This window comes from Candida orthopsilosis, assembly GCF_000315875.1.
Source record: "Candida orthopsilosis Co 90-125, chromosome 2 draft sequence".
NCBI lineage: Eukaryota > Fungi > Ascomycota > Pichiomycetes > Serinales > Debaryomycetaceae > Lodderomyces > Lodderomyces orthopsilosis.
Window position 1 is genome coordinate 179,093 of NC_018295.1, and position 12,769 is coordinate 191,861.

General features: G+C 36.6%; 7 protein-coding genes across 7 annotated transcripts; 4 read left to right on the plus strand and 3 right to left on the minus strand. All coding sequences in view use genetic code 12, as the record gives it.

Annotated features, from left to right (window-relative positions):
• Positions 1-356: 356 nt before the first annotated feature.
• CORT_0B00880 (Scs7 ceramide hydroxylase) lies at positions 357-1,505 on the plus strand (the record flags this gene model as incomplete). The annotated part of the gene is made up of 1 exon (XM_003867198.1): positions 357-1,505. One exon carries the CDS (start codon positions 357-359, stop codon positions 1,503-1,505), a length of 1,149 nt encoding a protein of 382 aa, XP_003867246.1.
• Positions 1,506-1,750: 245 nt separating this feature from the next.
• On the minus strand, positions 1,751-3,079 carry CORT_0B00890 (hypothetical protein; the record flags this gene model as incomplete). Its single annotated transcript, XM_003867199.1, has 1 exon — positions 1,751-3,079. One exon carries the CDS (start codon positions 3,077-3,079, stop codon positions 1,751-1,753), a length of 1,329 nt encoding a protein of 442 aa, XP_003867247.1.
• Positions 3,080-3,197: 118 nt separating this feature from the next.
• CORT_0B00900 (hypothetical protein) lies at positions 3,198-3,983 on the minus strand (the record flags this gene model as incomplete). Its single annotated transcript, XM_003867200.1, has 1 exon — positions 3,198-3,983. The coding sequence occupies one exon, from the start codon at positions 3,981-3,983 to the stop codon at positions 3,198-3,200; it is 786 nt and encodes a 261-aa protein (XP_003867248.1).
• Positions 3,984-4,137: 154 nt separating this feature from the next.
• On the minus strand, positions 4,138-5,832 carry CORT_0B00910 (Bor1 protein; the record flags this gene model as incomplete). Its single annotated transcript, XM_003867201.1, has 1 exon — positions 4,138-5,832. One exon carries the CDS (start codon positions 5,830-5,832, stop codon positions 4,138-4,140), a length of 1,695 nt encoding a protein of 564 aa, XP_003867249.1.
• A 1,239-nt stretch (positions 5,833-7,071) lies between these two features.
• CORT_0B00920 (hypothetical protein) lies at positions 7,072-8,184 on the plus strand (the record flags this gene model as incomplete). Its single annotated transcript, XM_003867202.1, has 1 exon — positions 7,072-8,184. One exon carries the CDS (start codon positions 7,072-7,074, stop codon positions 8,182-8,184), a length of 1,113 nt encoding a protein of 370 aa, XP_003867250.1.
• A 1,193-nt stretch (positions 8,185-9,377) lies between these two features.
• Positions 9,378-10,271, plus strand: CORT_0B00930 (hypothetical protein; the record flags this gene model as incomplete). Its single annotated transcript, XM_003867203.1, has 1 exon — positions 9,378-10,271. The coding sequence occupies one exon, from the start codon at positions 9,378-9,380 to the stop codon at positions 10,269-10,271; it is 894 nt and encodes a 297-aa protein (XP_003867251.1).
• Positions 10,272-11,753: 1,482 nt separating this feature from the next.
• Positions 11,754-12,731, plus strand: CORT_0B00940 (hypothetical protein; the record flags this gene model as incomplete). The annotated part of the gene is made up of 1 exon (XM_003867204.1): positions 11,754-12,731. The coding sequence occupies one exon, from the start codon at positions 11,754-11,756 to the stop codon at positions 12,729-12,731; it is 978 nt and encodes a 325-aa protein (XP_003867252.1).
• Positions 12,732-12,769: the final 38 nt, after the last annotated feature.

Here is a 12,769-nt window from a genome sequence, read left to right on the forward strand (position 1 = left end):
TTTTTGGCGTATTTTCAATGTTTATTTTTATTTTTATGTTTTGAACACAAGTACACTACCACTACTAACTAATGAGTATTTAGTACTACGCGACTAACAAAGTCTAGATGCATCTAGTGCATTAAAAATCACCTTACTCTATATATCAGATGACCTTATTAAATTGTTGATACTTTACCAACCCTACACACACACACATATATATACTTATACTCATAACGGATTCGGTTCACCTAAGCAAACTATTACCTCCACCACCACCACAGACATATCTTAGTATTTAATCTTGCTTTAACTTTTAGTCACTCACTACATTACACATTTTTACACAGCCTACACAAAAGATTTCTAACACCATGAGTAACAGGAGTCTACCATTGATTGCTTCATCAGAAGTCGCCAAACACAACACTGAGAAGGACTGTTGGGTTACCTTATACGAACGTAAAATCTACAACGTTACTTCATTTCTTAATGAACACCCAGCTGGTGGTGATATCATTTTACCTTATGCTGGTAAAGACGTTACTGAAATCATGGCTGATGCCACAAGTCACTCTCATTCTGAATCAGCTTATGAAATGTTGGATGATGATATGTTGATTGGTTACATGGCTACTGAAATTGAAGAACGTGAATTAATCAACAACAAAAACAATACCCCGGTGGAGATGAAGTTGGTTACTTCAACAGATTCACAAGGTAATGAATTTGACATGTACACATTCCATGATCATTTACCTGCATTGGAGAAATTATCTATTCAAACTGATTTTCATGAAGATGCCAAGAAACACAAGTTTTTGGATTTAAACAAACCATTGTTGATGCAATTGTTGCGGTCTAATTTCACAAAGGAATTTTATCTTGATCAAGTTCACAGACCTAGACATTATGGAAAGGGATCAGCACCATTATTTGGAAATTTCTTGGAACCTATTTCGCTAACTCCATGGTGGGTAGTTCCTTTAGTCTGGTTACCTCCAAATATGTACATCTTTTACGTTGGATTTGTTAATCAATCACCAATTATCGCCTTGAGTTTCTGGGTGATGGGATTATTTGTTTGGACATTGGTGGAATACTGTTTACATCGGTTTATATTCCATGTTGATGGCTTGTTACCTGATCATCCATATTTCTTAACTTTACATTTCCTTTTACATGGCGTTCATCATTACTTACCAATGGATGGATATAGATTAGTTTTACCACCAACATTATTCATTGTTCTTGCTTACCCATTTTATAAATTGGTGTTTAGTATATTCCCATTTTATATGGCTTGTTCAGGTTTTGCTGGTGGTACTTTGGGTTATATAATGTATGATGTTACTCATTATGTATTACATCATACTAAATTGCCTAAATTTTTCCAAGAGTTGAAAACATATCATTTGGAACATCATTACAAGAACTATGAAATGGGCTTTGGTGTTACTAGTAGATTCTGGGATGTTATTTTTGAAACTGAAATTCATGATACTTTTGAAAAAAGGGCTTAAGAGTGGACGAAGCTACAGAGGCAGCTACAGAGGAGGCTGCGTCTCATTTTAGATGCACTGGGGTAGAGAGGTACCCCTGATTATGATTTATGTTGATTTACGGTGATATTTTTGTTTTTTATATTTGGTCTTGGAGATAGATAAACTTGGAAAAAACTTGTGTTGTATTTAATCTAATACCTGTTTTGAGCTAGACAGAGAGATAAAAAATAGCTTCTTAATATATTTACATTTACTTATTGATTTCAAAGTTTGATTGTGTAAGAATCTTGTAATTCTTTTCGTTGTTGAAGTAATTTTTGATGTAGCAATGCCAAATTGGAATCATTCCAATTGCTTTCTTTATCCGATTCATCTGTTGGTTCGTCTTCTTCATCCTCATCTTCACTAGATCTTCTACGTTTTTTCCTATTCATAACATCTTCTTCTCCATGAATCATATTGATCATATTTTGTTTCAACCTTGCCAGAAAGTTGACTTGCCCATTAAAATCACGTAAATATTCCTGTGCCAATACCGAATAATCCTTTTGTCCAGGACCCGCATATTCATCTTGTAATGACTCCAAGTACTTTTCCACATTAAACCCCCCATCATCAGTAACAACATCTTCTTCAACCGCCTCTTCCCTTGCCTCATCATCATCAAATTCATACACGTTATGGACGTGTTCAAATTGACCTTCGCATTTGTGTATAAGTTTCTCATACATCTGTGGATTCAACTTGTTGTGTAATCGATCATTTATCATCCCTGCTAATAAAATCTGTCGCCAGTTTAATGGATAATCTTTTAAATGGAATGTATCAAACATGGTATCCAACATTGAATTAAATCGATTGGCAATACCACCCACAATTGGTAATAGAAGATTTCGTGGTAATGAATCGGAAGTCATGATCAATGATGTATCAATTTTACCATCATTTTTCAATTTTTGAATCTTGTTGCGTATTTTAGATTCAAGTAGTGAACTTATTGAATTCATTAGTGAGATTTTAGCCAGTGGGATACTTTCTGTATATGTGACTTCAATTATTTTGTTATTGGGATCAAGTAGTTCTTCTTCGTTGTAATCAAGATCATCGCTGTTGTCACTGTCGTTACCGTCGTCATTAGAGCCACTAACAAGAGAATCATTATCACTTGAACGGCTCAGACTGTCCAGTATACCCTCCTCTTCTAGTTGCAGATGCCATTGCCGTTGCAGCTCCCTTTTCTCCTGCTCCTTATCTCCACCTTCTTTCACCAGTAGCTCCTTCTTCCTCTTCTCCTTCCGCTTCTCATTACCACCCTCTTTATACCAAACCCGATCCCTGTCTGACATCAAACGATCATCATCAATATCCCACTCAAACCTTTCTACACAGTTGTCGATCAAATCGTCTTCATATTTCTGATTCGGTACAGGCACTTTATCAAAGTGTTTGGGCCAGTGGGTCCATCGAGGTAACGGAAAATTGGGATTGATACGATGTAGTAAGAATGATGAATACAAATGTAGTGATAAGTCATTTATGAATTCATGCTCTAGTGATTGTAATATTCGTGTTCGTTCTTGCTGAATTGACATCCTGGGGAAAGAATCGATATTGTGGATCTTTTGGTATTGGTTTCTGGCGGTTAAGTCTTGAGATGATCATCGGTATACGAAAAAAGATTACATGCATCATAATTAATTTATATACATCTTACGTACATGAATACCCACCGTCAACAGCTATTGAAGCACCAGTAATGTAATTAGCTTCATCACTCAACAAGAAACAAATGACATTAGCTACATCATCTCCATCACCGACTTTCTTCATTGGAATACGAGCTATAACTTTCTTTAATTCATCAAGTCCCAAAATAGCTTTTAACATTGGAGTCTTGATAAACCCAGGACGTACTTCATTAATTCTAATATCTGACGAAGCATACTTCATAGCCATGGATCTTGTAAGTGTATGAATACCACTTTTTGAACAACTCAAACCAATCAACCTTGGATCAATCACTTTACGGCCAAATATTGAACCTACATTAACAATACTTCCACGAAGATTAAACTCTTCCCAGTAATTGATACACAATCTATTCAATGCATACGTCCCACCAAGATTGACATTAACCACCTCATTAAAATCATCAATCGTTGGTTTATCTTCAGCCGAAGTTGTATTTCTCATCGTTGCCGCATTGGCAACGACATAATCAATTGTCTTGTATTCATCTAGTGCAAAATCAACAAGATTGATATTATCTTGCCATACACCGATATCGGTTCGAAGAAATCGTAAATTATGATGAAATTTTGACTCAGGAGCCAATTTATTGATCTGGTTCAAAACTGAATCTATCTCTTGTTCATGTGCTAAATCTCCAATGATTACTTTTGCTCCTTGACGTAACAATTTGATTGTTGTGGATAAGCCGATTCCGGATAATCCGCCAGTTACTAGCGCTACTTTGTTTAAGAAGTTGTATGACATATTAAGTCTACTATGCCAACCTCTAGAATTGAATCGATGAAAATTAACCTTTAATAAATATTCTATTTCTCTCTATATAAATGCATCTCTATGCAGGGGGACTGGTGTACTTACCCTATTCTCTCTCTATCTCTCTCTCTCTCTCTCTCTCTTGTCAGCTTCCACTGCTTGCTACCACATCTTCAGTCGATTCACCAACTTCAGTCTCACCTTCATACTTGTTCTCTTCATCCTCCATTCTTATCCGCTTCCTTCTCTTTTTCTCCTCTGATGCCACTGTGAAATTCTTCAAGATGAACTCATCAGCTACATCACCATCCAAACGATCTAGATCTTCCCTCGGTATAAATAATGGCCATACCCATTTAGCACAAAACGCAAGGGCAAGCAAAACCCCAGGAAATCCAACAGCTGCAATTGTTAATGTAATTACAAATTCTCCAACACCTCCAATAACTTCCAATATTGTATACACATAAAACCATTTCTTGTTAGGCAATGCATGGATATCCTTCCATACTTGAGGACAAGTTGGGTCAGTTTCAATATACTCTTTATCCAAAAAGAAGTAACGAATTCGATTAGTTACTATATTTCCATGTAATCCAGTTACTGCCATTATGAAGAACAACCCTGAAAGGACTGCCTGGGGAACTAACCCAAGCAAGACTAAGAACGGTCGTGTCATCATTACAAAAGTCATTGCTCCTTGTAATGTATTCGTTAGTCGTTGTTCCACAACTGATAACTTCTTGCCATATTTATCATAAACTACTAATGAATCAGTATGTAGGGGAGCTTGTGGAATGAGTCCGTTTGGTGGTGGAATACCAATAATTCCAGCCACACCAGTGGTTATACCCAACAATAAAAAATCCCAATGGAACCCCGCTGGTTTAGTTAATGGATATTCTTTAGATTGGCACATCAATGAACTAACATTGTGATCAAAATAAAACAAGAAAGTTAACAATATAGCAAATGGTATAGCAAGGAATACATCACCAACGTCGATATTTTCCCCAGGCCAAAAATGTATAAACCATCCATGAGGACGACGATCACCTGATTCTGTAGGTTGGAAAGACTTCGTCACTGGTAATCTTGCAAATGTTGTATCATCCAATTTACCACCAAAATGTATAAATCCGGTAAAGAATATCACTGAAGCAACAACTCCATAATCAGTAAACACTTTCCTTACCCAAGGTTTAAAGTAATGTAAATAAGTACCTAGTATTGCTGATCCAACACCACAGATCAACATACATAACGCAACCATAATGGATGCATACCCACTAGCCAAATCAACATCATTAAACTGATTAGACAAGATTTGTATTCCTTTTTGAATATAAACCATGTTTATGAAAAACCCAAAAATATCACATGAATATAAACTGATGATCCGCATGAACGAAATGTAATTCCCAACCGCAATGAAAATATGGAAAACCATTGACCAAAGATATACCCAACACATGAATGGGAAATAAGGTGTACCCCTCGGCGTCATTAATTCATACACTGTATAACTGAATATCGAAATTGGTCCAGTGACACCAACGATACACAATGGTTGTCCTGAAAACAATCCAAATACAACTCCCGCTATGGCACTAGACATTAAAACTTCATTAACACCATATGCATTGTCAGTCTTGTCAAACATATCCTGGGCAAAAGCAATAGCTGGTAGTAAATTGGAAAAGAATATTGATAGGGTGGATGGAATAACTCTATAGTTCCAAGCATCTTTGAAATCAGATTTGTAGTAAGGTAGTCGTGTTTTAAGGTCATTGTAGATACCATAACCAAAGAAGTTGACATGTCTAAATGATAACGGCATGACTATGGAGAGCAGGTGGGTATGTGTTTGGATGAGCTTAACGGCAAGTGTTACTTGACTTAACTTAACTTATTATTGTCTCCTGGTATGTGTGGTTTGTAGTTGAAATTAATGATTTTTCATCTAGTTGCTTATGAAAAGGTTTGTATATTGAGTCTCGGATGCGGCTCCCCATTCTAAGAAAAAAGGGCACAAAGAAAATTTTTGTGATGTGTCGCAATCAAAATCATTGTCGCCAAACATGAAGAAGTGTCAAATGTTATTGAAGCATTTGTTGGGGCTATGGCAAATCACATGCATTTCCTTGTTTTCAAGGGATAGAACGTTTTGAAGTGAACGTGGGTATAGCATGGGAGCACGTGGGACCAAATAGACGTGATTAATTTATCTAATAAGTAAAAGATCTAAAAATTCTCTAATTCAATATATCCTTAAAACCCATGTGGGTAAAAATTTAGACGCCGAATAATTAAAAATCTCAAACTGAAATGCCGAGAAAAACTTAGGGCACCAAAGGTTAATCCTCATTTTGTACCACCTTGATCCTTCTGGAGTGGAAGTTCGAATCCCTTGATGCTGGCAAACAATTGGAAACGATGACATATAGTAGACCCATTCAGCATACTGATTAATCTTATACCCAGTCATTTTCTTTTCAATGGATTGGGTTTTGCAGGTTGTATTTCATAGATGCCCCACCTCACATTTAATCACAGTGCAAACCATTCAACACAATGAGTTCTCCCCTCTGTATGAAAGTAGGTATATCTGAGAGCTTGTTATCTACATCTACATCGATTTTTCTTGTTCATAACATGATGGCACTTGCCGTGTAGTATTCGAACACTCTGCTGGTTTTGTGTTTGTGGTAAGATCATTTGGTCCCCGGTTTTATACAAAAACGATGACTCGTTTTCTTTTTCTCTATTTCTCGTAAATTGTATTGCAAACAGTGCATTTTTCTTTGTACACAAACTTAATCCCAAAACTTTCAATCCTTCTATACCGACGTCGTTGTGTCGAGCCCAATTTTTTTATTTATGGTGTTGACATACATGGTATGACGTCAGCTTTTCCCAAACCATCACCATGGGGATCATCAGTAAATGGAAAGATCACCCCGAGTTCACAAATTTGTTTTTTCTCCTGCCAGAGCAGGAATCCTCTATTTGTTTTGTGCTCAAGAAATGATCTACATGCTAGGATATTGAGAAATCAACAATTCTACATTTGAAAACCATGAATAACCTTTATATAAATAGACCAGTTGACCTCCGTGATGCCATAATCATTAATTTTCCCACGCCAAGCCTCAATAAGGTCAGCGATATCAACAACTTACAAATACGACACTCCTGCTATTTGAAAATGTCTGACTCAACAGATACATTACCCATTTACCAACAACCTCCAAACTACTCAATTAATGACCCTACTCAACAAGACGATCCAGCTCAAACTATGCTTCTGCAATCTGAATCGAGTCCTAGAGCCAATGGTCGATCCGCTCGAAAAGCAATATCAATGTACCACGAGGAATTTTGCTCAAAGCGCACCGTTTACAATGCAAGTATACACATAATGGGTGATGCTGGTGTTGGTAAATCAAGTTTGATGTGGGCTTACAAATACCCGGGATTGCTAATTCATTGCCAACCGAAGCAAAACAACGAATGCTATATGAAAATGAAAGGACCATACCCAAATGACATGCCGTTTCTACTAAAAATACTGCATTCAGTTGGAGATGCGGAACAGGAGCAGGCTCTGAGATACTTGCTTCCTATTCCAGATGATATTGTCTTATTATGTTTTGCAATGAATGATCCTGTGAGTTTGTTCAACATTCGTGATAAATGGTATCCGAGGATGAGACAGATGATGTATTCAACAAAAGTACCCATCATTTTGGTAGGAACAAAAACTGATAGAACCGATGTGTTCCCACCAATTGATCATATGGAACGAAAGGCACGAAAAGTAGGAAGAGAAATTGGGGCAATTAAATTCATGACCTGTTCAGCAAAATCTGTCTATAATGTTAAGGATGTTTTTAATTTTGCCCTTGATCATATACATACTAAATGGGCCGCTGGATTAGCCAAAATTTATGAGAAAAATCTCTTGCCGTACGACTTTGAAGATGAAGTATTAAGGGAGGCAAGATTTCCAAAGAAAGGTGGTACTGCTCGTGGCATATTTCCTGGAAACAAAGATTTAAAGGGAAATGGATTACTAAACTCCAAAGCCGTCTCTGGTGAAACAAATGTTAGAAAAAAGGATCAGGGTGAACAACACTTTACTAGCGAAAAGAAAAAGAAAAAAGATAACGGTACTTGTGTTATAACGTAATTGGATTTGAGTGAAGTTTTTTTATAGGTGGTTTGAATGAGAGCTAGATTGTATTTGATAACATAGACATAAATTTAAGCTGAAATCAAACGAGTTGCCAAAAAGAAGTTGTAGTAATCGCAGTTCAACCAAATTTACTGGAATTAGTCAATCCACTTAGACGAATTGCCTCTTTTCTGCTTTTGATCTGATTTTGCTTTTTATGTGCAAAAGCAGACCATTGCATCTTTCGCCACGTTAGCCCTGGAACTGAATAAAGCTTGATTAAGGTATAATGTATGTAGCAAGGTATCAAATTTATATACAGTGAATCAAGAAGTCTGCATTTCTATTTCAATTAACAACCCAGAACCACTCTAAACGCTCTCAAAAAGTGTATAGATTTCAGAGCAAGGGAGCTGATTGAATATCAAGAAAGCCACGCCAGAAATAAGGAATATACACTATGGTTTTTTATCCCTTTGAATTCCGTGTATTACCGATCAGAATCAGTTGTTTTCGATATTTACTTTTGTGTGACGAGTACCTTTATCGTAAATTGTAGGAAACAAAGTCCCCGTTTCTCAAATAAAGGTTTAATCTGAAATTGCATCTCAATAGCTTCAATCTTTTCCATCAATGTTGTCTTTGTGTTGAATATGGTTTTGTGTGAAAGATTGGTTTATCTCGCATGTAAAAAATCGTATATCAAAATGACATCATATAACGTCAGTTTTCTCCACGATATATCAAAAATTAGAAAGTAATTAAAGAAAACTATATATTGAAAGCTAGCTGGCACTTCAAGTGGCATCCTCCACAAAAACAGCCATTACACCCACCTTCCCCTCACCTTCCTCATCATCGCATTTCCACGAATTGTGATATTATCTCATTTTTGTGGTCAAAATAAGATCTACAATACTGGCGTGGAAGGACATATCCAAAAAGAGACTTTAATTCATGACCCGTTTAAGCTATAAACAATGAACATGAAATACTCCTTATTACGGGAATCATCTCATCAATTTTTACAACATGAAACAGTAACGATTGATACGGACATTGTTTGATCAAAGAAACAAAATCTGGTATATATATTGTTGCCATATCTTCCACAATATCATGCTCACGACCACACCTCTTATTCCAAACTTTATTATATTGTTATTAGCCAGCAAGTTTTACTAACCACTGCTACTTGACTTTTAAATATGTCTCACTCAACAGAGAATCTATCCCAGAGCCAGCCACCTCCACACTATACAGTCGATGACATTACTCGACAAGATCAACAAGCTCAGTGCGTCTCCTGCCGCACAGAGCCCCGAATTATTGGTAATATGGATAGAAATATAATACCAATGTTTTACAGACTCTACAGTGAAAGGAGTTCGGTTTACAATGCTTCGGTATTCATAGCCGGTGACGTTGGTGTTGGTAAATCTTGTTTAATGTCTAGTTATAACGGTATCAAATCAGTCACTACCCCTGATTTTTTCAACGGCAATGAATGTTACATAAAGATGAGAGGACTCTATGATGTGCCATTTCTTTTGAAGATACTGCATGTAGGTGGATTTGTGGAGGGCCTTGCTCTGAGAGACATGCTTCCTATTCCAGATGATATTATTTTACTATGCTTTGCAATGGATAACCCTATCAGTTTGTTTAATGCTAGAGATAAATGGGCTCCCAAATTGAAACACCACATGTATTCACGGAAAGTGCCCATTATATTAGTAGGTACTAAATGTGATGTTGGAGAGAGCTTTATAAAACCCGGGCTTGCAGAAATGGTTGCTAAGGAAATTGGTGCAATTTCTTACATCAAATGTTCTGCTAAAGAAAACTATGATGTCTTGACTGTTTTCAATCTTGCCCTTCATCATTTACACATAGAATGGCGTAGTGGTTTGGCCAAAGTATTTGAGAAAAGCCTTTTGCCATATGTATTTGAGGAACAAGCTGGGAAAACAAGTGCCACTTTGTTTGGAGACAGTGAAAAGAGTGAGGAAGCACCACCGTACTCAGAAGTTGCAACTGGTGAAACCGCCACAAAGAGGTACCAGAGTAAACCAACTTTCGATGCAGAAAAGAAAAAATAAAAGGACACTTGTGCTATAGCTTAGACGAATTTAAAGGGTGTTTTTTATAGGTTATTTGAAAGAAAGTTAATCTGTATTTGATGATAAAATCATAAGTCTGAGCCAAAATCAAAGGAGTTGTTTACAAGAGCCCCTAATAAGCTTCAATTTCACCAATAATACTAAAACCAAACGCTACTAGTAATTACATTAGTTTCAACTTGTTGGTTTCTCTCTGATAAGCTTACTATACCCTAAACTGAGGATTCTCATCGTTCATAATTCATGTCATAATTTTCTGAAATTCAAAACAAAGCCGAGGTCAAACCTTGTGGAACTCGTAATAAGATGATAGTAGTTTGTAATCAGCTACTTCTAATTTGGTTTAAAATCAAAACCGTAGATTGATAGAGAGAGCCCTGTGTATATGACACTCGTATTCAGTTCTAATCTCTGAATCTACTAGAGATGTCAAAAAAATTTTAAAAACGGGATAGATTTTAACTCGGGCTATGCATAATTCTATTACTCTTCCGAAGGTGGCCACTTTTTAAAAATCTAAAGGTTAGAGACGGTCCTTTGAATCCCATGACGTATAATGAGTTTTTGGGTTCACCTTCAGTGTTTATCTTGCTTTTCTGTCTTTTTTAATAATACTTGACATATACACTGTACTGTTCATAATTTCAAAAGCCCTCAAGATCCGGCCACCAACTCGAAAAGTGTTTGGTACAAAAAGATCATACGAGAAATAGTGGTATCCGTTTCATAGGGCAAACACATTAGAAACTGTGCATTGTCCAACATTTGTTCTTGATCTTTGCCTTTCGTTTTGAATCCCTTTTTGATAAAAAAAATCATGACTCAAATCATTTTACCTTCACTTTTTCTCGTAAATTGCACAATTACAACAATCTGTTCCTTGAATGCGGTTTTAATTTGAAATTGTGCTTCAATAGTTATATCTCGCGTTCTAATGTCGTTTTTGTGTTGAATGTAGCTTTATGTAAAGTCATTTATCTGGTATCATATGACGTCAGCAATCCTCGCAGTCCATCGATATTCGGAGGGACACTGCGAAGAAGAAGCTATATGCTAAGTCATAACATACATGTTTTTAATTGCATCACAAGCAAATGGTCAATATCCCCACCTTACTCAATATCGCATTACCCCGGATCGTTATCTAAGCTCATTTTGTGTTCCCCAAAAGATCAGCCTACGCTGACAATGAGGGAACATAGCCAAGCTTGGTTTCATAGTCATGACTAGTTATTATTGAAAAATTACACAAATAGTATTGTCTTTGGGTTCGGAATTATTGTTGAGTAAGACGGTGGCATCTAATGCATTATTTAGTATGAGTATTTAATTTCACGCGAATATAAAACTTCGGTTTTCACCAAGGTTTCGAATTGGCGATTTTAGTCATAATTTCTAATCCTCATTAGTCAAGTATATCGAAGCTCATTCTAATTCTCTAAAAAGAAGTCCTTGATACCAATGGCTTCTTTAAACGATATATCGCCGCCGTATCCTCCACCTCCTGAATATAATTCCACCGACACTGGTCAAAAATCACAAGGACAACAACCAACACAAGATCGAAATGAATCAACGCCTTTAAAAATCTTTGAAATTGACGAGCCAGTGAAACCTGTTTATTATCAACGATTGGATGAAGCACCTTCCGTTTATACTGCTAGGATATTTGTTGCGGGTGACGTCGGTGTCGGTAAATCAACATTGATACAGACTTACAAAAATTATAATGAGCCGAAGAAACAACCTATTCGCCGGATAAGTGCATGTTATATGAGAATGAAAGGACCCTACACTATGCCGTTTTTATTGAAATTGCTGCATGCAAGTATCAGAGGAGACATTGAAGAGCTTTGCCTGAGAAAACTGCTTTCTGTTACTGAAGATTGGATTTTACTATGTTTTGCCAAAGATAATCTTGAAAGTTTGCTTAATATAAAAAACATATGGTACCCCTTGTTGAAACTGCTGGTGTACTCAAGGAAAGTCCCCATCATTCTTGTTGGTACAAAATGGGACAAAACCAGTCACATACCCGATGATCTTGTATTGCAAGTTGCCAAAGAAATCGGTGCCACAGCATTAATTCAATGTTCATCGTGGCAAAATCTCCATGTCCGTACGGTATTTGATGTTCCTCTTCAATACTTACACGAGGAATGGGAAAGTGGATTAAACAAAATCTATGAAAAAAGTCTAGAGTCAGAATCTTTTGAGGCTAAAGTGTTGAAAGGGGAGGGGTTGGAAATCGAATTTGGAAAAAGATCTCAAGTACGCACTATATGTCAAGACAAAACGCAAGATGTCCCCCTAAATTCCAAGCTTCCCGATGGTAAAAACCACTCTGGCAAACAGCCTCAAATGGCGAATGCAAATCGAGAGAAGTTACCGTTCAATGGTAAGGCAAAGAAGAATAAGGATGATTGTATTGTAGTTTAGATATATTTGGTTATTCATTCAACAACAAGACAAAGGTA